We start from the raw sequence: 26,909 nt of genomic DNA on the forward strand, positions 1-26,909 counted from the left end.
GGACTGGAACTTTCACCTTAATAAAGTGGTAGTGAGGTTTCCTCTCTTACTGTGTTAGTTGAGACCACATGGGGATCCTGGACTTGCATCCCCACCGAGTAGTAATGAGCCACTCCTCTCCCCCCGCACTGTGGTGGTACCAGAGGAGTGTGGTACCTAGCAGAGTGTCAGCTAAAACAGAAGGTTTAAATAAGATCCAGAGCCTCAGAGCAAAATACCCCAAATATCCAAATTTCAACTGAAAATCACTAATCATACCAAGAACCAGGAAAGTCTCAAACTGAACATAAGAAGATAATCAATAGATGCTATCGCTTAGATAACAGAAATGTTAGAATTATCTGACAATGATTTTAAAGCTACCATCCTAAAAATGCTTCAGCGATAATTATGAACACACCTGAAACAAATTTTAAAAAAATAGAAAGATTCAGAAAGGAAATAGAAAGTCTTAGACATTGAAGATACATAGTAAAGAAATTGAAGACATTTTAGAATTGAAAAGATATAGTAACTAAAATAAAATGCTCAGCAGGTGGGCTCAAAAGTAGCATGGATGAAACAGGAAGTGAACTTGAAGATAAAACAATAGAATTTATCCAGTTTGAGCAACAAAGAGAAACAGACTGAAAAAAAAATTAACAGACCTTCAGGGACTTGTGGGAGTAAAACAAAAGATGTAACATTTATGTTATCACAGTCCTGGAAGGAGAAGAAAAGGAAGAGGGGTGACTGAAAATGTATAGGAAGAAATAATGACTGGAAACTTCCCCAATTTAGCAAAAGACTTAAACCTACATATTCAGGAAGCTGAGCAAACTCCAAGCAAGAAAAATCCAAAGAAATCTGTACCAAGTCACTTACTAGTGAAACTTATGAAAACTAATAACAAAGAAAAACATCTTGAAAGCAGCAAGAGAGAAGTAATATGTTACCTACAGGAGAAAAACAATTTTAATGGCAGTGGATTTCTCATCAGAAACCATGGAGGCCAGAAATAAGTGGTGGAACATTTTTCAAATGCTGAAAGGAAAGAACTGTAAGCCCTGAGTCCTATATCCAGAGAAGATATCCTTCGGGGATGAAAGGGAATCAAGACATTTTCAGATGAAAGAAAACTAAGAGAATTTGTCACCCATCAGACTTACACTACAAGAAAGGCTAGAAGATGTTCTCTAAACAGGAAAAAAAAATGATGAAAGAAAAAATCTCAGAATATCTAAAAGGAACAAAAACATGTAAAGCAAAAACACAGGTAAATGCAATAGAGTTTCCTTCTCCTTTTGAGTTTTCTAAATTATGTCTGTCAGTTGAAAAAAAAATTATACCGTTAAATGTATATACAGGAAATGTTTAAGACAACTGTATTATAAATGGAGAAGAGTAAAGAGACATAAAAGGAGGTAAGGTTTCTACACGCCACTTGAACTGGTAAATTGGAGACATCAGTAGACTTTGATAAGTTATGTTTATTATGTGTATATAATGTAATACCTAGAGCAAAACTAAAAAGCTATACAAAGAGATATATACTCAAAAATACCATAGATAAATAAAAGTGGAATTCTAAAATGTGTCCATGCAGGAAAAAGAAAACAGAGATACAGAAGAAACCAGAGAGAACAAGGAGCAAACAAAAATGAAATGGCAGACAAAATCCCTAACTTAAATACATCAGCCACTATGGAGAACAGTATGGAGGTTCCTTAAAAAACTAAAAATAGAACTACCATATGACCCAGCAATTCCACTACTGGGCATATACCCTGAGGAAACCATAATTCAAAAAGAGACATGTACCACAATGTTCATTGCAATACTAGTTACAATATCCAGGACATGGAAGCAACCTAAGTGTCCACCAACAGATGAATGGAAAAAGAAGATGTGGCACATAAATACAATGGAATATTATTAGGCCATAAAGAGAAATGAAATTGAGTTATTTGTAGTGAGGTGGATGGACCTAGAGTCTGTCATACAGAGTGAAGTAAGTCAGAAAGAAAAAAACAAATACCGTACACTAATACATATGTATGGAATCTAAAAAAAAATGGTACTGAACCTAGGGGTAGGACAGGAACAAAGATGCAGATGTATAGAATGGACTTGAGGACACAATGTTGGGGGGAAGGGGAAGCTGGGACGAAGTGAGAGAGTAGCATTGACATATATACACTACCAAATGTAAAATAGATAGCTAGGGAGATCATAGCATGGGGAGATAGCACAGGGAGATCAACTCAGCACTTAGCATAGCACAGGGAGATCAACTCGGTGCTTTGTGACCACCTAGAGGGGTGGGATAGGGCTTGCAGAGCAGGTTAAAAGACATGACCAACTATTTAGTGTCCACAAGAAACTGATGTCAAATATAATGACTTACAGAAGTTGAAAGTAAAAGGGTAAAAAAAGATAAGTCATGCAAACACTGATCAAAGAAAAGCAGGAGTGGCTATATTAATATCAGATAAAGTAGACTTCCCAGCAAAGAAAGTTATCAGAGACAGAGAGAGGCATTACATTATGATAAAAAGGTCAATCCACCAGGAAGATATAGTAGTCTTAAAGAGTGTGTGCACAAAACAGCTGCAAAATATGTGAAGCAAAAACTGGTAGAACTAAAAGGACAAATAGGCCATTCCACAATTATACTTGGAGATTTCAACACCCCTCTCTAAATAGTTGGTAGAACACTTAGAAAATCAGCAAGGATATAGAAAAATCAATAACTCCATCAACCAACAGGATCTAATTGAAATGTACAGAACACTACACCCAACAAGAGCAGAATACATATTCTTTTCACATTCCTGCAGGACATATACCAAGATAAAACAAATCCATAATGAAATCAAACTAGAGATCAATAACAAAGGTAACAGAAAAATCTCCAAACAGTTGGAATCTAAACAATACAGGTATAAGTAATCCATGGGTTAATCCAGGGAGTCTCAAGGGATTTAAAAAATATATTGAAAATCAATTGAACTGAATTAAAATGAAAATACAACACATCAAAATTTGTGGAACACAGATAACGCAGTGCCGAGAGGGAAAATTATAGCACTAAATGCTTATAGTAAAAAAGAGAAAGTCTCAAATCAATAATTTTTTTTTTTTTTTTTTTTTTTTTTGCGGTATGCAGGCCTCACACTGTTGTGGCCTCTCCCATTGCAGAGCACAGGCTCCAGATGTGCAGGCCCAGCGGCCATGGCTCACAGGCCCAGCCACTCTGCGGCATGTGGGATCTTCCCAGACCGGGGCACGAACCTGTGTCTCCTCCATCGGCAGGCGGACTCTCAACCACTGCGCCACCAGGGAAGCCCTCAAATCAATAATTTAAGCTCCCAGCTCAAGAACCTAGAAAAAGAAGAGCAAAATAAACCCAAAGCAAGCAGTGGGAAGGAATAATGAAGAGCAGTTATCAATGAGGTTGAAAACATGAAAACAATAGAGAAAATCAATGAAGCAAAGAGGTAGTTCTTAGAAAAAAATGACCTCTAGCAAGACTGACATGGAAAAACCAGAAAATACACAAATTACCAATATGAGAAGTGAAACAGGAGATATCACTACAGGCCCTGCAGACATCAAAATAATAATAAGGGAATACTATAAACAACTCTACACACATAAATTTGACAACTTAGACAAAACAGAGCAGTTCCTCAAAAAACACAAACTACCACAACTCACTCAATATGAAATAAATACTTTGAATAGCTCTATAATGTTAAGGAAAGTGAATGCTTAATTAACAAAACTCCTTTCTCAGAACCCTGAAAAATAGTTTGGCAGTTAAAAAACCAAAATAAACATGCAACTACTATTAATCATGTTGCAGAATGAATACATAAACTCTATAAGGATAAGTCTTCAGAGAATTATGCTGGTAAAAACCAATTCCAAAACACTACACACTGGCTGATTTTATTATATAACATTCATGAAATGACAAAATTACAGAGATGGAGAACAGATTAGTGGTTTTCAGGGTTTCAGAATGAGGGTGGCTGGGAATGGGTGGAGTGTGTCTGTATAGGACAATACGAGGGATCACTTACGGTGATGGAAATGTTCTGCATCTTAACTATATGAATGTCAATATTTTGTTATTCTGTACTACAGTTTTGCAAGATGTTACCTTTGAGGTAAACTGAGTAAAGGATAGATAGGGTCTCTCTGTATTATTTTTTAAAACTGTCTGTGAATCTATAATTATCTCAAAATTAAAAGTTTAATACAAGAATTGTGGTTGTTGGACCAGTACCAAAAAAAAGAAAAAAGAAAAAAGAAAAATTAAACTTAGCTGAAAAGAAAATGTATTAAATGATAATTTGTATAGGTAAAAAAGTTTGTTGCAGGGCTTCCCTGGTGGCGCGGTGGTTGAGAGTCCGCCTGCTGATGCAGAGGACATGGGTTCGTGCCCCAGTCTGGGAGGATCCCACATGCCGTGGAGCGGCTGGGCCCATGAGCCATGGCCACTGAGCCTGCGTATCCGGAGCCTGTGCTCTGCAACGGGAAAGGCCACAACAGTGAGAGGCCCGTGTACCACACACACAAAAAAAGTTTCTTGCAATTGAATCTGAAACCATGTCAATGACTTTTTTATACCTTATTACATGAAAATCTATTGCCTCATTTTGTACTTTGAATGGCTCTTTTACCCATGCATGATTTTGTAACATTTTGCATTGGTCATTTAGAAAATACTATTCATCAAGTTATGTAGATCTTCAAATGTTGACACATTTCACTAATATATAATGTCAAAATATCTCAATTTTAATATTATCAGAAAAGTCTTTTAGCACTGGGAACCTGGCAAGCTCATGGTGAGGGACACAATTTTTCCAAAATTCTAATTTTTGCTAAAAGCTTAAATTTTTTCTCTTGACACAAATACTCTCAATTATTTTATTGAAATGACTGATTTTCTCATTTTCAAGAAAATGCTTACCACAAACAGAAGTCTGAATAAAGGTAGTTTAATATTTGTCCTCTCAAGTAAAAATGGTGGCTAGTTCAGTTCAGAACTCAAACAATAGCACACGTTTTTCCTCAAAACCACCATCCTACTGCACTATGGCCACAGAAGCACTTCATGTGTACTTATCATTTTGTTACACTGAATATTAAAAAGATATTCACGGGCCTCCCTGGTGGCGCAGTGGTTGAGAGTCCGCCTGCCGATGCAGGGGATACGGGTTCGTGCCCCGGTCTGGGAGGATCCCATATGCCGCGGAGCGGCTGGGCCCGTGAGCCATGGCCTCTGGGCCTGCGCGTCCGGAGCCTGTGCTCCGCAACGGGAGGGGCCACAACAGTGAGAGGCCCGCATACCGCAAAAAGAAAAAAAAAAAAAAAGATATTCACGTAAAAGTTGAGATTTAATAAAATAAACATTTTTTTGCTGCTTTGTGGGGGTATTTTTAAGATCCTGCTGCCTTAATTCACACTAAGGTCCACCAGTTTTACTCTCTGTTTTTTTTGTTTTTTTTTTTACACAAAGTGCAAATTTCAACACAGTGAAAAAGGCAAATGACCTCTTTGTATTTTTAGTGTGGAAAGGTCTTGAAAAGACCCCTGAAATGTCTTGAGGCTCTCCAGAGCTCAGACCACATTTTAGAAACTGTTGTTCATCCTTATATTTCATTTATATGAAGCTCAACTTACCCCTGAAGCTAATTGCATGTCTCTCTCCCTTAGTGAATATAATATTCTGACATTGAGTCTTCAGTATGAACGTGAGTTATTGTATTGGGTTGTAATATATGTAGTAACCTTAGGGGCTGTGCAGGTGCTGTTTTACTAAATTAACCTAGCTTGCTTTATAGTTAGTAATTCAGTTTGCCGTGCAATCTTTACCCTCCTGTTAAGTTCGAGCAGCCACCAACCCAGCTGTTTTTAACCATTTTCCTGATTTCCTCTGAGAAAGTTCTGAGCATTGCTGGGGAAACCAGTTTACCATGATGAGTGTTTCTTTGCTAGTTTAATTTGACACATTCTCTCCTGAAAATGCATCTGTGTTTTTCCTTGAGAGCAAAATTGTGCTGTTTAGTGATAGATTTTCCTCTCTTCCCACTTAGAGGCTTATATACTGCTTTCTTTTAGGGGAATAATTTTATTCTGGATGCTTAAGCTGCTGAAAGTCTACCTACTACAAGGGAAGATTTACCATATTGTATGTGACATATCATTTGAATATCTGAAATCTTAATTTCTAGGTGATCTTTGGAAAAAGAATTGTCAGCTGATTTTGGAAGAGTTTATTCATCTTTTGTCAAGGAATTCCTGACTCTAGGTCTATACAGCATAAAGTGATGCAGTGTGCCCACCAAATAGAGGATGAGTGAGATGGAAACAATTTTGAATTTCTGTGGTGGACAAATTAACGTGGCAACTGCAAAATCTACATTTCTCTAAATAAATACTCTGTTGGTAGAGAGGAAATGTGATCAAAGAATAGTTGACTAGAAATAAAAGTGCTGAAGACTCAGTATCACCTTATAATTGTGAATCTTTATTTACTGTGTTTGGGTCTTTGGATATTACTGTCAGAAGTCTGTATAGCAACCATGCTCCAGGAGATGGTTACTCTTAAGGGTTCATAGTTAATGCTAGAGTAATGCTTGTAAGTTGATGCTTTAAAATCATTTGCACTCATTTTTTTCTGGTGAAAGACAAATCTTGTTGGGGAAAGTGCTTGGTCCAATTAAATATTATTCAAAGTCAATGAAAGTTAAGGAAAACATAATTACCAATAATACCATGGATTCAAATAGCTATTATTTTTAAAAATCTTGCCACATTTTCTTCAAATCTTGTCATGAATGCCTGATTAAGTTTTTCACTTCCAGCTATTTTTTAAAATTCTTTTTCTTTTACTGTTTGTTTTATTATTATTATTTTATTGATAGCAAACTTTATTTTTTAGAATAGTCTTAGATTTCCAGAAAAATTACAAAGACAGTGTGGAGATTTCCCACACTCTGTTTCCCCTATTATTAACATGATAATGGTGGGTTAATAGTGGCCCCCAAAAGATATATCCAAGTCCTAACCCATGGTACCTGTGAATGTGACCTTATTTGGAAATAGGGTCTTTGCAGATGTAATTAAGAATCTTGGAATGAGATCACCTTGGATTTAGGGTTAGCACTAAACCCAAGGGTAAGCCCTAAATCCAGTATGACTGGTGTCCTTATAAGAAGAGAATGCTCTGTGAACACACAGACACACAGGGAAGAATGCCTTGAGCTGATGGAAGCAAATTGGAATGATGCCGCTGCAAGCTGAGGAATGCCAAGGGTTGCTGGCAGCCACTAGAAGCTAGGAAGAGGCACAGAAGAATTCTCTATAGCATTCAGAGGGAGCATAGCCCTCTTGACACCTTGATGGACTTCTTGTTTCCAGAACTCTGAGAGAATAAATTTCTGTTGTTTTAAGCCACCGAACTGTATTTGCTACAGTAACCCTACGAAACTACCAATACATCTTAGAGCAGTATGGTAGATTTGTTAAAATCAGTGAACTGATATTTATATGTTATTATTAACTAAGGTCCATACTGCATTCAGATTTCCTAAGTCTTAATGTAATGTCCATTTTCTGTTCCAGGATTCCCTCCAGGATACCACATTACATTTAGTTGTTATGTCTCCTTAGGCTTCTCTTGGCTGTGACAGTTTCTGAGACTTTCCTTGTTTTTGTTGACCTTGACAGTTTGGGAGAGTACTGGTCAGGTATTTTGTAGACTGTCCCTAATCGGGATTGACTGATGTGTTTTTGATTTGATTGTGTTATGTGATTTTGGAAGGAAGACCACTGAGGTAAGGTGCCATTTTCATCATATCGTATTGAGAGTACATATTATCAATATGACTTATCATTGTTGATGTTAACTTTAATCACCTGGCTGAGGTAGTGTCTGCCAGGTTTTCTTCATTGTCAAGTTTCTCTTTTTGCCTCCTTTCTGTTCTGTACTCTGGAAAGAAGTCACTGTGTGCAGCCCACACTTAAGGAATGTGGAGCTATGCTCCACCTCCTTCAGAGCAGAGTATCTACAAAGATTAACTTGAATTCATCTGGACAGGATGTTTGTCTATTCTTCCCATTTATTTATTTATTCAATCATTTACTTATATCAGTATGACCCATGGATGTTTATGCTATACTTTGAGTTATATTACAATACTACTTTATTATTATTATTATTATTTTGCTAAAATTGTTTGAGCTTTGGTCATTGAGAGCTCCTTCAGTTGTCTCCTATGTCCCTTTGACAGACCCCATCACTGTGGGATTTTTTTTAACACTTAATTACTAGTAGTACAGATGCTCCAAGTTCATTTTGCATATTTCCTGCCCCAGTCCATAGAGTCAGCCATTTCTACAGGGAGCCTCAGTTCTCTTTATTGGAGAATGTAATTAGAAACTAAGATCACAGTATTGGATGTGCTTGTTACTGCTGGGGCTTTGTTGCTTCTAGGCCTTCTCACCTCACACAAATATATGTCTGTATACTAACTCCTTCCTGTAAATACACGTATTATAATACACGTAATAAATATAATAAATATACATAATATTTCTATATGTTACCATCTTTTTTTTAATTTTTGAATTTTATTTTATATATTTTTTTATACAGCAGGTTCTTATTATTCATCAGTTTTATACACATCAGTGTATACATGTCAATCCCAATCGCCCAATTCAGCACACCACCATCCCCACCCCCTCACCACTTTCCCCCCTTGGTGTCCACACATTTGTTCTCTACATCTGTGTATCAACTTCTGCCCTACAAACCAGTTCATCTGTACCATTTTTCTAGGTTCCACATACATGCATTAATATATGATATTTCTTTTTCTCTTTCTGACTTACTTCACTCTGTATGACAGTCTCTAGATCCATCCATGTCTCAACAAATGACTCAATTTCGTTCCTTTTTAATGGCCAAGTAATATTCCATTGTATATATGTACCACAACTTCTTTATCCATTCGTCTGTCGATGGGCATTTAGGTTGCTTCCATGACCTGGCTATTATAAATAGTGCTGCAATGAACATTGGGGTGCATGTGTCTTTTTGAATTATGGTTTTCTCTGGGTATATGCCCAGTAGTGGGATTGCTGGATCATATGGTAATTCTATTTTTAGCTTTTTAAGGAACCTCCATACTATTCTCCATAGTGGCTGTATCAATTTACATTCCCACCAACAGTGCAAGAGTGTTCCCTTTTCTCCACACCCTCTCCAGCATTTGTTGTTTGTAGATTTTCTGATGATGCCCATTCTAACTGATGTGAGGTGATACCTCATTGTAGTTTTGATTTGCATTTCTCTAATAATTAGTGATGTTGAGCAGCTTTTCATGTGCTTCTTGGCCATCTGTATGTCTTCTTTGCAGAAATGTCTATTTAGGTTTTCTGCCCATTTTTGGATTGGGTTGTTTGTTTCTTTAATATTGAGCTTCATGAGCTGTTTGTATATTTTGGAGATTAATCCTTTTTCCATTGATTTGTTTGCAAATATTTTCTCCCATTCTGAGGGTTGTCTTTTCATCTTGTTTATGTTTTCCTTTGCTGTGCAAAAACTTTTAAGTTTCATTAGGTCCCATTTATTTTTGTTTTTATTTCCATAACTCTAGGAGGTGCATCAAAAAAGATCTTGCTGTGATTTATGTCAAAGTGTGTTCTTCCTATGTTTTCCTCTAAGAGTTTTATAGTTTCTGGTCTTACATTTAGGTCTCAAATCCATTTTGAGTTTATTTTTGTGTATGGTGTTAGTGAGTGTTCTAATTTCAGTCTTTTACATGTAGCTGTCCAGTTTTCCCAGCACCAATTATTGAAGAGACTGTCTTGTCTCCATCTTATATCTTTGCCTCCTTTGTCATAGATTAGTTGACCATAGGTGTGTGGGTTTATCTCTGGGCTTTCTTTTTTTTTTAATTTATTTTGTGGTACGCGGGCCTCTCAGTGTTGTGGCCTCTCCCGTTGCAGAGCACAGGCTCTGGACGTGCAGGCTCAGCGGCCATGGCTCACGGGCCTAGCCGCTCTGCGGCATGTGGGATCTTCCCGGACCGGGGCACAAACCCATGTCCCCTGCATCAGCAGGTGGACTCTCAACCACTGCGCCACCAGGGAAGCCCTATCTCTGGGCTTTCTATCTTGTTCCATTGATCTGTGTTTCTATTTTTGTGCCAGTACCATATTGTCTTGATTACTGTAGCTTTGTAGTATAGTCTGAAGTCCGGGAGTCTGATTCCTCCAGGTCCGTTTTTTCCCTCAAGACTGCTTTGGCTATTTGGGGTCTTTTGTGTCTCCATACAAATTTTAAGATTTTTTTTGTTCTAGTTCCATAAAAAATGCCATTGGTAATTTGATAGGGATTGCATTGAATCTGTAGATTGCTTTGGGTAGTATAGTCATTTTCACAATATTGATTCTTCCAATGCAAGAACATGGTATATCTCTCCATCTGTTGGTATCATCTTCAATTTCTTTCATCAGTGTCTTATAGTTTTCTGCATACAGGTTTTTGTCTCCCTAGGTAGATTTATTCCTAGGTATTTTATTCTTTCTGTTGCAATGGTAAATGGGGGTGTTTCCATAATTTCTCTTTCAGATTTTTCATCACTAGTGTATAGGAATGCAAGAGATTTCTATGTTTTAATGTTGTATTCTGAAACTTTACCAAATTCATTGATTACCTCTAGAAGTTTTCTGGTGGCATTTTTAGGATTCTCTATGTATAGTATCATGTCATCTGCAAACAGTGACAGTTTTACTTCTTCTTTTCCAGTTTGTATTCCTTTTATTTCTTTTTCTTCTCTGATTGCCATGGCTAGGACTTCCAAAACTATGTTGAATAATAGTGCTGAGAGTGGACATCCTTGTCTTGTTTCTGATCTTAGAGGAAATGCTTTCTGTTTTTCACTGTTGAGTATGATGTTTGCTGTGGGTTTGTCATATATAGCCTTTATTATGTTGAGGTAGGTTCCCTCTATGCCCACTTTCTGGAGAGTTTTTATCATAAATGGGTGTTGAATTTTGTCAAAAGCTTTTTCTGCATCTATTGAGATTATCATATGGTTTTTATTCTTCAATTTGTTAATATGGTATATCACATTGATTGATTTGCATATATTGAAAAATCCTTTCATCCTGGGATAAACCCCACTTGATCATGGTGTATGATCCTTTTAATGTGTTGTTGGATTCTGTTTGCTAGTATTTTGTTGAGGATTTTTGCATCTATGTTCATCAGTGATATTGGTCTGTAATTTTCTTTTTTTGTAGTGTCTTTGTTTGGTTTTGGTATCAGGGTGATGGTGGCCTCATAGAATGAGTTTGGGAGTGTTCCTTCCTCTGAAATTTTTTGGAAGAGTTTGAGAAGGATGGGTGTTAGCTCTTCTCTAAATGTTTGATAGAATTCACCTGTGAAGCTATCTGGTCTTGGACTCTTGTTTGTTGGAAGATTTTTATCACAGTTTGAATTTCATTACTTGTGATTGGTCTGTTCATATTTTCTATTTCTTCCTGGTTCGGCCTTGGAAGGGTATACCTTTCTAAGAATTTGTCCATTTCTTCCAGGTTTTCCATTTTGTTGGCATTGAGTTGCTTGTAGTAGTCTCTTAGGATGCTTTGTATTTCTGCAGTGTCTGTTGTAACTTCTCCTTTTTCATTTCTAATTTTATTGATTTTGAGTCCTCTCCCTCTTTTTCTTTTTAATTTTTAAAAAATTTTTTAAATTTTAATTTAATTCAATTAATTTATTTATTTTTGGCTGTGTTGGGTCTTCACTTCTGTGCGAGGGCTTTCTCTAGTTGCGGCGAGCGGGGGCCACTCTTCATCGCGGTGCGCGGGCCTCTCACTGTCGCGGCCTCTCTTGTTGCAGAGCACAAGTTCCAGATGTGCAGGCTTAGTAGTTGCGGCTCATGGGCCTAGTTACTCCATGGCATGTGGGATCTTCCCAGACCAGGGTTCAAACCTGTGTCCCCTGCATTTGCAGGCAGATTCTCAACCACTGCGCCACCAGGTAAGCCCCCTCTTTTTCTTGATGAGTCTGGCTAATAGTTTATCAATTTTGTTTATCTTCTCAGAGAACCAGCTTTTAGTTTTATTGATCTTTGCTATTGTTTTCTTTGTTTCTATTTCATTTATTTCTGCTCTGATCTTCATGATTTCTTTCCTTCTGCTAACTTTGGGTTTTGTTTGTTCTTCTTTCTCTAGTTCCTTTAGGTGTAAGGTTAGATTGTATATTTGAGATTTTTCTTGTTTCTTGAGGTAGGATTGTATAGCTATAAACTTCCCTCTTAGAACTGCTTTTGCCGCATCCTGCAGGATTTGGATCATCGTATGTGTAACCATCTTTGTCTGACTTAAGCTAAGCATGAGTTCATACTGATGTCTAAAACTCTAATTCATGACCACATGTATCATTCTAACCTCCTCCCTTGCTTATCTTTTTTTTATTAGTTTCTGCTTTATAACAAAGTGAATCAGTCATACATATACATCTGTTCCCCCATCCCTTCCCTCTTGCGTCTCCCTCCCTAGCACCCTCCCTATCCCACCCCTCCAGACGGTCACAAAGCATCGAGCTGATCTCCCTGTGCTATGCGGCTGCTTTGCACTATCTATCTACCTTACGTTTGGTACTGTATATTATGTCCATGCCTCTCTTTCGCTTTGTCACAGCTTACCCTTCCCCCTCCCTATATCCTCAAGTCCATTCTCAAGTAGGTCTGTGTCTTTATTCCTGTTTTACCCCTAGGTTCTTCATGACATTTTTTTTCTTAAATTCCATATATATGTGTTAGCATACGGAATTTGTCTTTCTCTTTCTGAGTTACTTCACTCTGTATGACAGACTCTAGGTCTATCCACCTCATTACAAATAGCTCAGTTTCGTTTCTTTTTATGACTGAGTAATATTCCATTGTATATATGTGCCACATCTTCTTTATCCATTCATCCAATGATGGACACTTAGGTTGTTTCCATCTCCGGGCTATTGTGGATAGAGCTGCAATGAACATTTTGATACACGTCTCTTTTTGAATTATGGTTTTCTCAGGGTATATGCCTAGTAGTGGGATTGCTGGGTCATATGGTAGTTCTATTTGTAGTTTTTTAAGGAACCTCCATAGTGTTCTCCACAGTGGCTGTACCAATTCACATTCCCACCAGCAGTGCAAGAGTGTTCCCTTTTCTCCACACCCTCTCCAGCATTTATTGTTTCTAGATTTCTTGATGATGGCCATTCTGACTGGTGTGAGATGATATCTCATTGTAGTTTTGATTTGCATTTCTCTAATGATTAATGATGTTGAGCATTCTTTCATGTGTTTGTTGGCAGTCTGTATATCTTCTTTGGAGAAATGCCTATTTAAGTCTTCTGCCCATTTTTGGATTGGGTTGTTTGTTTTTTTGCTATTGAGCTCCATGAGCTGCTTATAAATTTTGGAGATTAATCCTTTGTCAGTTGCTTCATTTGCAAATATTTTCTCCCATTCTGAGGGTTGTCTTTTGGTCTTGTTTATGGTTTCCTTTGCTGTGCAAAAGCTTTGAAGTTTCATTAGGTCCCATTTGTTTATCTTTGTTTTTATTTCCATTTCTCTAGGAGGTGGGTCCAAAAGGATCTTGCTGTGATTTATGTCATAGTGTGTTCTGCGTATGCTTTCCTCTAAGAGTTTGATAGTGTCTGGCCTTACATTTAGGTCTTTAATCCATTTTGAGCTTATTTTTGTGTATGGTGTTAGGGAATGATCTAATCTCATACTTTTACATGTCCCTATCCAGTTTTCCCAGCACCACTTACTGAAGAGGCTGTCCTTTCTCCACTGTACATTCCTGCCTCCTTTATCAAAGATAAGTTGACCATATGTGCGTGGGTTTCTCTCTGGGCTTTCTATCCTGTTCCATTGATCTATCTTTCTGTTTTTGTGCCAGTACCACACTGTCTTGATTACTGTAGCTTTGTAGTTTAATCTGAAGTCAGGGAGCCTAATTCCTCCAGCTCCGTTTTTCATTCTCAAGATTGCTTTTGCGATTCAGGGTCTTTTGTTTTTCCAAACAAATTTTGAAATTTTTTGTTCTAGTTCTGTGAAAAATGCCAGTGGTAGTTTGATAGGGATTGCATTGAATCTGTAGATTGCTTTCGGTAGTAGAGTCATTTTCACATTATTGATTCTTCCAATCCAGGAACATGGTATATCTCTCCACCTATTTGTATCATCTTTAATTTCTTTCATCAGGGTCTTATAATTTTCTGCATACAGGTCTTTTGTCTCCTTAGGTAGGTTTATTCCTAGATATTTTATTCTTTTTGTTGCGATGGTAAATGGGAGTGTTTTCTTGATTTCATTTTCAGATTTTTCATCATTAGTGTACAGGAATGCCAGAGATTTCTGTGCATTAATTTTGTATCCTGCTACTTTACCAAATTCATTGATTAGCTCTAGTAGTTTTCTGGTAGCATCTTTAGGATTCTCTATGTATAGTATCATGTCATCTGCAAACAGTGACAGCTTTACTTCTTCTTTTCCAATTTGGATTCCTTTTATTTCCTTTTCTTCTCTGATTGCTGTGGCTAAAACTTCCAAAACTAAGTTGAATAAGAGTGGTGAGAGTCGGCAGTCTTGTCTTGTTCCTGATCTTAGTGGAAGTGGTTTCAGTTTTTCACCATTGAGGATGATGTTGGCTGTGGGTTTGTCATATATGGCCTTTATTATGTTGAGGAAAGTTCCCTCTATGCCTACTTCCTGCAGGGTTTTTATCATAAATGGGTGTTGAATTTTGTCGAAAGCTTTCTCTGCATCTATTGAGATGATCATATCGTTTTTCTCCTTCAATTTGTTTATATGGTGTATCACATTGATTGATTTGCATATATTGAAGAATCCTTGCATTCCTGGGATAAAACCCACTTGATCATGGTGTATGATCCTTTTAATGTGCTATTGGATTCTGTTTGCTAGTATTTTGTTGAGGATTTTTGCATCTATGTTCATCAGTGATATTGGCCTGTAGTTTTCTTTCTTTGTGACATCCTTGTCTGGTTTTGGTATCAAGGTGATGGTGGCCTCGTGGAATGAGTTTGGGAGTGCTCCTCCCTCTGCTATATTTTGGAAGAGTTTGAGAAGGATAGGTGTTAGCTCTTCTCTAAATGTTTGATAGAATTCGCCTGTGAAGCCATCTGGTCCTGGGCTTTTGTTTGTTGGAAGATTTTGAATGACAGTTTCAATTTCAGTGCTTGTGATTGGTCTATTCATATTTTCTATTTCTTCCTGATTCAGTCTTGGCAGGTTGTGCATTACTAAGAATTTGTCCATTTCTTCCAGGTTGTCCATTTTATTGGCGTAGAGTTTCTTGTAGTAATCTCTCATGATCTTTTGTATTTCTGCAGTGTCAGTTGTTACCTCTCCTTTTTCATTTCTAATTCTAATTTTTTTTTTGTTTGTTTTTGTTTTTGCGGTATGCGGGCCTCTCACTGTTGTGGCCTCTCCCGTTGCGGAGCACAGGCTCCGGACGCGCAGGCTCAGCGGCCATGGCTCACGGGCCCAGCTGCTCCGCGGCATGTGGGATCTTCCCGGACCGGGGCACGAACCCATGTCCCCTGCATCGGCAGGCAGACTCTCAACCACTGCGCCACCAGGGAAGCCCTCTAATTCTATTGATTTGAGTCTTCTCCCTTTTTTTCTTGATGAGTCTGGCTAATGGTTTATCAATTTTGTTTATCTTCTCAAAGAACCAGCTTTTAGTTTTATTGATCTTTGCTATCGTTTCCTTCATTTCTTTTTCCTTTATTTCTGATCTGATCTTTATGATTTCTTTCCTTCTGCTAACTTTGGGGTTTTTTTGTTCTTCTTTCTCTAATTGCTTTAGGTGCAGAGTCAGGTTGTTTACTCGAGATGTTTCCTGTTTCTTAAGGTGGGATTGTATTGCTATAAACTTCCCCCTTAGAACTGCTTTTGCTGCGTCCCATAGGTTTTGGGTCGTCGTGTCTCCATTGTCATTTGTTTCTAGGTATTTTTTTATTTCCTCATTGATTTCTTCAGTGATCACTTCGTTATTGAGTAGTTTATTGTTTAGCCTCCATGTGTTTGTATTTTTTACAGATCTTTTCCTGTAATTGATGTCTAGTCTCATAGCATTGTGGTCGGAAAAGATACTTGATACAATTTCAATTTTCTTAAATTTACCAAGGCTTGATTTGTGACTCAAGATATGATCTATCCTGGAGAATGTTCCATGAGCACTTGAGAAAAATGTGTATTCTGTTGTTTTTGGATGGAATGTCCTATAAATATCAATTAAGTCCATCTTTTTTAATGTATCATTTAAAGCTTGTGTTTCCTTATTTATTTTCATTTTGGATGATCTGTCCATTGGTGAAAGTGGGGTGTTAAAGTCCCCTCCTATGAATGTGTTACTGTCGATTTCCCCTTTAATAGCTGTTAGTATTTGTCTTATGTATTGAGGTGCTCCTATGTTGGGTGCATAAATATTTACAATTGTTATTATATCTTCTTCTTGGATCGATCCCTTGATCATTATGTAGTGTCCTTCTTTGTGTCTTCTAATAGTCTTTATTTTAAAGTCTATTTTGTCTGATATAAGAATTGCTACTCCAGCTTTCTTTTGGTTTCCATTTGTGTGGAATATCTTTTTCCATCCCCTTACTTTCAATCTGTATGTGTCTCTAGGTCTGAAGTGGGTCTCTTGTAGACAGCATATATATGGGTCTTGTTTTTGTATCCATTCAGTCATTCTGTGTCTTTTGGTGGGAGCATTTAGTCCATTTACATTTAAGGTAATTATTGATATGTATGTTCCTATTCCCATTTCCTTATTTGTATTTGGTGCGTTATTGTAGGTCTTTTCCTTCTGTTGTGTTTCTTGCCTAGAGATGTTCCTTTAGCATTTGTTGTAAAGCTGGTTTGGTGGTGCTGAACTCTCTCAGCTTTTGCTTGTCTGTAAATGTTTTAATTTCTCCATCAAATCTGAATGAGATCCTTGCTGGGTAGAGTAATCTTGGTTGCAGGTTTTTCTCCTTCATCACTTTAATTATGTCCTGCCACCCCCCTCTGGCTTGTAGAGTTTCTGCTGAGAGATCAGCTGTTAACCTGATGGGGATTCCCTTGTGTGTTATTTGTTGTTTTTCCCTTGCTGCTTTTAATATGATTTCTTTGTGTTTAATTTTTGACAGTTTGATTAATATGTGTCTTGGCGTATTTCTCCTTGGATTTATTCTGTATGGGACTCTCTGTGCCTCCTGGACTTGATTAACTATTTCCTTTCCTACATTAGGGAAGTTTTCAACTATAATCTCTTCAAATATTTTCTCAGTCCCTTTGTTTTTCTCTTCTTCTTCTGGAACCCCTATAATTTGAATGTTGGTGCGTTTAATGTTGTCCCAGAGGTCTCTGAGACTGTCCTCTGTTCTTTTCATTCTTTTTTCTTTATTTTGCTCTGCATCAGTTATTTCCACTATTTTATCTTCCACGTCACTTATCCGTTCTTCTGCCTCAGTTATTCTGCTATTGATCCCATCTAGAGGATTTTTCATTTCATTTATTGTGTTTTAATTGATGCTTGATTCATCTTTAGTTCTTCTAGGTCCTTGTTAACTGTTTCTTGCATTTTGTCTATTCTATTTCCAAGATTTTGGATCTTGGAAATAGAATCTTGGATCATCTTTACTATCATTATTCTGAATTATTTTTCAGGTAGACTGCCTATTTCCTCTTCATTTGTTAGGTCTGGTGGGTTTTTATCTTGCTCCTTCTCCTGCTGTGTGTTTTTCTGTCTTCTCATTTTGCTTATCTTACTGTGTTTGGGGTCTCCTTTTTGCAGGCTGCAGGTTCGTAGTTCCCGTTGTTTTTGGTGTCTGTCCCCCGTGGCTAAGGTTGGTTTAGTGGGTTGTGTAGGCTTCCTGGTGGAGGGGACACGTGCCTGTGTTCTGGTGGATGAGGCTGGATCTTGTCTTTCTGGTGGACAGGTCCATGTCTCGTGGTGTGTTTTGGGGTGTCTGTGGACTTTTTATGATTTTAGGCAGCCTCTCTGCTAATGGGTGGCATTGTGTTCCTGTCTTGCTAGTTGTTTGGCATAGGGTGTCCAGCACTGTATCTTGCTGTTCGTTGAGTGAAGCTGGGTGGTGGTGTTGAGATGGAGATGTCTGGAAGATTTTCGCCATTTGATATTATGTGGAGCTGAGAGGTCTTTTGTGGACCAGTGTCCTGAAGTTGGCTCTCCCACCTCAGAGGCACAGCACTAACTCCTGGCTCCTCAATTTGGGATGATTCGTTGTCTATTCATGTATTCCACAGATGCAGGGTACATCAAGTTGATTGCGGAGCTTTAATCCGCTGCTTCTGAGGCTGCTGGGAGAGATTTCCCTTTCTCTTCTTTGTTCTCACAGCTCCCGGGTCTCAGCTTTGGATTTGGCCCCACCTCTGCGTGTAGGTCGCCGGAAGGCGTCTGTTCTTCTCTCAGACAGGACAGGGTTAAAGGAGCAGCCGCTTCGGGGACTGTGGCTCACTGAGGCCGGGGGGCAGGGAGGGGCACGGAGTGCGGGTGGAGCCTGCAGCGGCAGAGGCCGGCGTGACGTTGCACCAGCCTGAGGCGCGCCGTGCGTTCTCCCAGGGAAGCCGTCCCTGGATCCCGGGATCCCGGCAGTGACGGGCTGCACAGGTTCCCCGGAAAGGGGGCGTGGACAGTGACGTGCGCTCGCACACAGGCCTCTTGGTGGTGGCAGCAGCCCCAGCGTCCCACGCCCGTCTCTGGGGTCTGCGCTTTCAGCCGCGGCTCGCCCCTGTCTCTGGAGCTCCTCCAAGCAGCACTCTTAATCCCCTCTCCTCGTGCACCAGGAAACAAAGAGGGAAGAAAAAGTCTCTTGCCTCTTCGGCAGGTCCAAACTTTTTCCCGGACTCCCTCCCAGCTAGCTGTGGCACATTAGCCCTTTCAGGCTGTGTTCACGCCGCCAACCCCAGTCCTCTCTGTGCGCTCCGACTGAAGCCTGAGCCTCAGCTCCCAGCACCGCCCGCCCCGGCGGGCGAGCAGACAAGCCTCTCAGGCTGGTGAGTGCCAGTTGGCACTGATCATTTGTGCGGGAATCTCTCCGCTTTGCCCTACCCAGGTACGTGGGGAATTTCTTGCCTTTTGGGAGGTCTGAGGTCTAATGCCAGCGTACAGTAGGTGTTCTGTAGGAGTTGTTCCACGTGTAGCTGTATTTCTGGTGTATCTGTGGGGAGGAAGGTGATCTCCGTGTCTTACTCTTCTGCCATCTTCCCCAGAAGTCCCTTGCTTATCTTTAAACTCCCTATAGTGAGTGACAAACTGGCTCCCACCATCCTCCATCCATTTACTTAATTTTTCAATTCCAGTATAGAAGTATCAGAATTATTAACCCATATTCCTGTGGGAAACAACTTTATCAACTAAAATGTAGTTCTATATACAGTTTCTTTTGCCTTTAGTCTTATATACCCTACTCATTTCCAAGGTTACTATCGTGGGATTCCTCTTGACCTCCTAAATGATTTTTTTAAAATTTGCATACATTGTGTCACTCTTTGTGCTGTAAAGTTCGATGACTTTGAGAAATGAATGCCATTTAGCCACAATTCTAGTATCATGCCAGATAGTTTCACCTCCCTAAAAATTCCTCTATGCCTGATTAAATTTTATTTGAAAACGTTTAAAGAAACAAATAAATACAGAAACCAAACTAACAAGCACATGGGTACATATTATCAAAAATTTGTAAGTAATATTTTGTTATACTTGTTCTAGATTTTTTTAAAGACATTTTAAAAACAAATTAAGTCCTCTTGTACTTCTTCCAAATTCCATTTCTCTTCCTTTTTATGCAGGGACAGCTATTGTTACAATTATGTTTTTTTTCCAGTCCATGATTTTATTCTTTATTAGATGTACTTATGACCCTAAACAATAAATACTATAGTTCTGTGTGTTCTAGGTACATATATATAAATGACACGATTTCGTATGTATCTTTCTAAAAGTTACTTATTTTACTGTTAATACTATGCTTCTAAGATCCATCTATGGTTTGTAATTTTTGTGCTGGAATGGCTTTACAGTGTTTAGTTATATGAATACACCACATTTTATTCATCTGTTTCTCTATTAATTGACATTTAAATTGGACTTTGTTTTTTGCTATTTCGTATACTGTATCAACATCCTTGTACATATCTCTTCATGAATACATGGAAGAATTTCCTTAGAATATATAGCTGGAGGGCCTCCCTGGTGGCGCAGTGGTTGAGAGTCCGCCTGCCGATGCAGGGGATACGGGTTCGTGCCCCGGTCTGGGAGGATCCCATATGCCGCGGAGCGGCTGGGCCCGTGAGCCATGGCCGCTGGGCCTGCGCGTCCGGAGCCTGTGCTCCGCAACGGGAGAGGCCACAACAGTGAGAGGCCCGCATACCGCAAAAAGAAAAAAAAAAAAAAAAAAAAAAAAAAAAAATAGAATATATAGCTGGAAGTGAAATTATTGGATTATGTGGCATGTACATTTTCTATTTTACTAGAAAATGGCCAGTTTGCCTCTAGTGTGGTTCTACTCATTTCCCACATCCTTGGCATCACTTGAAATTCCTGACTATATTTTTGCTAATCTGATGGGTATGATTTGCAGACCCTGTGGAACCAATCACCTCATTTTCTCAGCAGCTAGAACTAATTTTGATAGGAGCTTGGATATTTACCCTACGGACCATTTGTTAGTTTCTAATAGCCTTTTATGTTATTTTCAAAGGTGTCTGCTTATCCAGGATTTACCAAGTTCTTCTGGAATCTAACTTCACCCAAATTCTCTGTTCCAGTATCTGTCATAAAGGAAACCATATATCCAAAATATGAGGTAAAATACTGAATGACTTTTCTCTATTGTTATTTAATAATTAGACTGTATAATTGACTATGACATTAAATTTTACCAGACAGTTATTATGTAAATTGTTGGTAAAGACTGCCATAATTGAATGCTTGGATGGCACTATAGAAATTATACATATAAAATAAATAATTTTTATATGTATGTGTTATATGTGTATACATATATGCACACATAACCCCTAACTATATGTACACTTATGCAATACACTTATACGTATATTTCTAAAAAAAAGAAGTTGTACTTATCCATGTTAATTTACCCAGTCAAAAAGAATATTCTCTTTTCTTTCTGAATGGATCATTTATTTGACTGACAAGATATAAAGCTTCTTGGGTTGTTTAGAAGATCTTTATGATATTTTCATTTGCTTTTAAAAGTGCATTTTTAGTTAATGTTTAAGAAAGTTTAAAACTACCCAATACAATTATTAATCTATTTTCTTCTTCCCTTAAAGTGTTTGCTTGCTCTCATTTTATGTTTTACAGCATATTTTAAAAATTAGAAAAATGAAGAGAAGAAAACCAAAATCATCTGTTATTTTTCTCCCTCAAGACAATCACTGCCCACTTTCTCGTCCATTTTCTTTCATTGTTAAAAATTCTTTTTCTTCCTCCTCCTCTTCTTTTTTTCTCCTTCCCCCCTTTTCTTCTTCCTACTTATATTTTCCTCTTAAAATAATTCTGTGATGAACATCATGGTGCATACATTTTTAATGGTATTTAGAATTAGTTTATTTGCATAGGATCCTAGATAGCTTACTGATAACACATATATCAGAAAAGAATAAGACAAAAAAGTTAATCATGGGGAAAGCATACCAGGGTATTAGCATAATAAATTCAGAGATAAGATTAAATCAAAGAAATTCTGTCCATATATGCCCTTGTTTGAAATGGTCATCAACATCATTGTTGATATTGAAACATCTTTACATTCCTTGCATTACTTGATTATGATGTATTATTTTAAAATATTATATTGAATTGTTAGGCAATATTTTATTGTATTTTTAAAATATATACTCATGAGTGAAATATGTATTTAGTGTATTTTTTTTGTTGGACTCTGTTATCAAGGTCATTCTTGCTTTATAAAGTTAATTAGGAGTGTTTTGGGTGCCACACCGCCTCGTGCCATGCCCTTCAGCCCCGTGCTCAGAGGTGAAATCTCGTGGCTTGGGCCCCGGCCGTGGTCTTGGTGATTTTCTTTGTAGTTGGAGGTCAGAGGCCAGGCCTCAAGTGGGAACGGCCTCACCATGATGAACAGCCGGCCAGGCCAAGTACCCTTACAGTTCCTGCCGAATGAGGCCCGGAGCCTGCCGCCGCCCAAGCTAACCGACCCGCGGCTCATCTACGTCGGCTTCTTGGGTTACTGCTCCGGCCTGATTGATAACGCAATCCGGTGGCGGCCGGTGGTGTCAGCCGGTTTGCATCGCCAGCTTCTATATGTTACTTCCTTTATTTTTGTCGGATATTATCTTTTAAAACGTCAAGACTGTATGTATGCTCTGAGGGACCATAATATGTTTGCATATGTAAAGTCACATCCAGAGGATTTTCCTGAAAAAGATAAGAAAACTTATGGTGAAATTCTTGAAGAATTCCATCCAGTGCACTGAAGTCTCCAAAATGCTTGCTCCAGGTTCACTGATACCGTTTTTTTCTGAATTTTGTGGAACTGTTTCTATGACATCTGAAGTTTATGTTAATGTATACATTAACACCTTGTGATTAAAATAGTCATCATAAGCAAAAAAAAAAAAGTTAATTGGGTAGCATTTCTTCTTTTTTAATATTCTGGAACTAAAATAGCATAGGAATAACCTTGAAAATGTGGAAGAATTCACTGTCTAGAAACATTTGAACTGTTTGGGAAGGTAATTTTTTGACAATTAAAACTTTATTTTCTAATTCTTGGGTTATTCATGTTTAATATTTTTCCTGAAGTCAGTTGGTTACATATTCTTACAGAAAGCCATCTATTCAATTGAAATTTATAAACTTATATGCAGAGTTTGTATATATTCTCTCTTTAGTTTTAATCTCCATTTCTAAAGTTGCATTGTTTTCTTTCCCATTTCTAATGATATTTGGGGAAGTTTTTGCTTCCCTAGAATGAATTTTCTAGAAATTAGTTTAGTATTTTTGGGGGGTCTTTTCTCATTTATTTTCAATTACAAGTACCTTATTCTCTACTTGTCAAATGACTATACCCACATAGTGTAAAACCATCTCTTTAATATTTTTAGCAAGGTTTATGGTGTATGATTCCCTAGCTATTAGATATCATGACCAGTCATCCAGAAAAACAAATGAGTCCAACCTACCATATTTGACCAAAAAACTTTTGGATTAGTTATAAATTCAATTTTTGCCCCTCTGAGTTTTTGTTGCTTCTCTTTTTGAAAATGTTTTGGTTATTGGTTTCCTGCTTCCACAGAAGGTTGACATCTCTATTTGGGCATTTTCCTAATTTCTTGTTGAAAATTTAATTTTTTTACCTTTCATATTTTTAACAAATGTAAGTATTTTGACCTTATTTTATACATTTTTATTTATGGTGTGTTCATTTATTTTCTAAATAATTTCTATTGCAGGTTTCTTTATCTTTTTGATACACAACTTATATGGGAAAGTGGTTTTTTAACTTGTTGAAATTATTTTGTTTAATTTTTATTGTTTATCCTTATTAACATAAGAAAATATGTTCTTTAGAGTAACAGTTTCTTGGAATTTATTGATATTTGCTTTGTGGTTTACTAGATATCCCAATAGTATCTACAATTCTAATTCAATGCTATTATATGCAGTGACTTTTATATTGTAGCCGCACTAAGTGGTGTGCAGGTTTGGAATCAGACAGTATTGGATTTGAATCCCACTTGTTTTCTGGATACCCTTGTATTAGTATCTTAACTTCTTCTTTTAAAAAATTTTTATTTTTTTATTGAAGCATAGTTGATTTACCATGTTTCAGGTGTACAGCTAAGTGATTCAGTTATACATATATATATGTATGTATGTATATATGTGTTTTCTTTTCCAGATTATTTTCCATTATAGGTTATTACAAGATATTGAATATAGTTCCCTATGCTATACAGTAGGTCCTTGTTGTTTATCTATAATATTTTATATATAGCAGTATGTATCTGTTAATTCCAAATTTCCAATTTATCTCTCCCCACTTTCCTCTTTGGTAACCATAAGTTTTTCTTAAGTATCTTAACTTTGTTTTCATAAGTATCTTAACTTCTTGAAGTCTCAGAGTTTTGTATGTAATGTGGGTGTTCTGGGGATTTAATAAGAGACTATGATGAATGGTAAGTGCTCAGTTAATAATAGGTTTAGCTGTTATATTGTTCTGTTATTCCATTCTTCTGTGGCATAGTTCTTTCACTTGATCTAAAAAATACTTCTTGAGATTTTCAATGCACCTGTGTTTTGTCGATTTCTCCATATGTTACTAATAGCTTTTACTTTATGTGAGTAGAAGCTGTTTATCTTTATTACGAATTTGGCAATGTTTTATCTTTCTTATGAATTCTGTCTCTTATCAGTTTTTTTTTTTTTTTTTTTTTTGTGGTACGCGGGCCTTTCACTGCCGTGGCCTCTCCCGTTGCAGAGCACAGGCTCCGGACGCGCAGGCTCAGCGGCCATGGCTCACGGGCCCAGCGCTCTGCAGCATGTGGGATCTTCCCGGACCGGGGCACGAACCCGTGCCCCCTGCATCGGCAGGCGGACTCTCAACCATTGCGCCACCAGGGAAGCCCTCTTATCAGTTTTGAATGACCTACTTTGGCCTATTTAATGCTGCAATTCTACTCTAATATGGCCAGCCCTGTGTTGTTATCTGTTTGTGTTCAGGAATATTTTCATTTTAATCATCTCTTTGTTATTTGTTTTGTTTTATATGATCCATATAAGTGACATGTGGTTAGTTTGGTCTTACTAACATTATTTTATTTTGTGGTTTCTTTTCAAAATTTTCTTTCTAGTTTGTCTTTTGTTAAACTATTATTTTCTTTAGCAATATTATTGTCTGTGCTGTTTTCAGAGTGATAAGACCTATTAAAAATACTTAAGAACTTGCACAAGTAGTAGAAAAAATTCAAATACAAAGATGTGCATGGCATAAAGAGCACTCCCCATCTTGAATGCTGTCCTCCCCAGTCCTCTTCTCCCTGAAATCAACCATTGTCAAATGCATTGTATGTATCTATTCAGACATTTTCATTTTTATTTATGTCATACAGGTTTGTGCAGATTAATGTTTTTACATATGTGGAATAAGGTAATCTATATCGTTCTGCATCTTGATTTTTTTTCTCTTAAAACATACTTGCACGTATCTTTGCGTACATATGTGTATTTTTCTATTTGGAATTCCTGGCCAAAGTGTATGTGTAATTTAAATTGGAAGATTATTGTGTATATTTGCACTTCCTTTTTTTAAGTGTAATCTAAACTTTTCATTTACTTAAGAAAATGATAATTATATATTTTGGGGAAACAATGCCATGAGCTAAAAAGAGAAGATTAATAACAAATTATATAAAAGATTCCTTAATGTAAAAGATGGGTGAATATTAATTGTGTAAATAGGTGTGGCATTCACAAAAAAAGATGTGATGCTCACATCTCCTTCAAGAGAATCTGATGGAAGAGCATACTTGGCCAGCCTCCAGCTGCTGTCCTGTAGGTCTACCATGGCATTCACTCCAGGGCCATTCTTCCTCTGGACTGCTCCCAGCCAGTGACTGAGCACAGGGGCTCTCTAAAGCTGACACTTTCCAGCTCAATGTGGGACTGTTTTATCAGGCACTTTGGCTCAGAGACTTTCCATCTGCCTGGCTGACTCTTTCTCAGAACTGGTCCATAATCTGAAGCTCTTCCTACCGAGTCCTTCCTCTCTTTTCCGCTTCCACAGTTGTCAGATCTACATCATGGTCTGAAGGCTCCCCCTGCATGTTGCTCCCTCTCTCTTTATCCTCCACTGGTAGCATCTGATTCTAAATAACTGACACAATAGGGGTGTCTGCAATATGAGTACAATGTTGTCTAAACTGTGTGCTTATAAAGTATGAGCATGTATGTGTTTATAAAGTATGAGCATATATTTTTCTGTCTTTGTATATAGGAAAGTGTGAATATAGGGAATTGAGAGTAGGCAGAATTGTCTGAACAGAAGTAGGAATTGTAGCAATTATAAGAAGCGTTGGTTAGAACTAGTGATGATGGAGTAATGCATTGGAAAGGTAGTCCAGAAGTAAATTGGTACTGGTGGTTGTTCACACCCAATGACCAGAAGGAAAAGGATCCAACAGGACTTTCTGGTACAAAAATAGGGCCCAGAACACTTTCCATTCACCAGAACTGTAATCAGACCTTTGTTCAAAGACTCTTGGTTTCTTTGAATGGGAAATGATATTTAGATACAAAGATCTGTGTGTCTCATTTCTTTTAAAAGCAACTTTTACCTGTTTATATATATTATGATTAGTGATATTTTTTGTTTTATCCTGCCATTTGATTTTTGTTTTTCATAGATGCTGCCTTTTGTTTGTTTTATATTCTCCTTTTATTTCCTATCTTAAATTTATCTTTTTTATTATTCCTTTAAAAAATGTCAGTGGTCTGCATATAGTATATTCAGATTTAATTTTTTAAAATTTTTATTTATTTTTTTATTGAAGTAGAGTTGATTTACAATGTTGTGCCAATCTCTGCTGTGCAGCAAAGTGACTCAGTTACACACATACAGACATTTAAACAATTCTTTTCCATTATGGTTTATCACAGGATATTGAATATATTTCCCTGTGCTCTACAGTAGGACCTTGTTGTTTATCCATCCTATATATGTAGTTTACATCTGCTCATCCCACACTCCCAGTCCTTCCCTCCCCTACCACCCTCCCCCTTGGCAACCACGAGTCTGTTCTCTATGTCTGTGAGTCTGTTTTGTA

At 37.6% G+C, this 26,909-nt stretch overlaps 2 protein-coding genes across 2 annotated transcripts in view; both read left to right on the plus strand.

Moving 5' to 3' along the window:
• Nucleotides 1–26,909, plus strand: part of LOC308614072 (uncharacterized protein) — a gene marked incomplete at its 3' end in the record, with an annotated part of 185,838 nt that overhangs the window by 132,373 nt on the left and 26,556 nt on the right. The window contains exon 8 of the mRNA XM_081228281.1: nt 20,801–20,905. Within this exon, the coding sequence (XP_081084407.1) occupies nt 20,801–20,905 (105 nt within the window). The remainder of the gene's footprint in view (nt 1–20,800; nt 20,906–26,909) is intronic.
• On the plus strand, nt 21,961–22,667 carry LOC308614411 (NADH dehydrogenase [ubiquinone] 1 subunit C2-like). Its single transcript, XM_081228834.1, has one exon. It carries the CDS (start codon nt 22,197–22,199, stop codon nt 22,557–22,559), a length of 363 nt encoding a protein of 120 aa, XP_081084960.1. The 5' UTR covers nt 21,961–22,196; the 3' UTR covers nt 22,560–22,667.

Source organism: Mesoplodon bidens (genome assembly GCF_964165515.1).
Source record: "Mesoplodon bidens genome assembly, chromosome: 3".
In the NCBI taxonomy this organism is placed as follows: Eukaryota; Metazoa; Chordata; class Mammalia; order Artiodactyla; family Ziphiidae; genus Mesoplodon; species Mesoplodon bidens.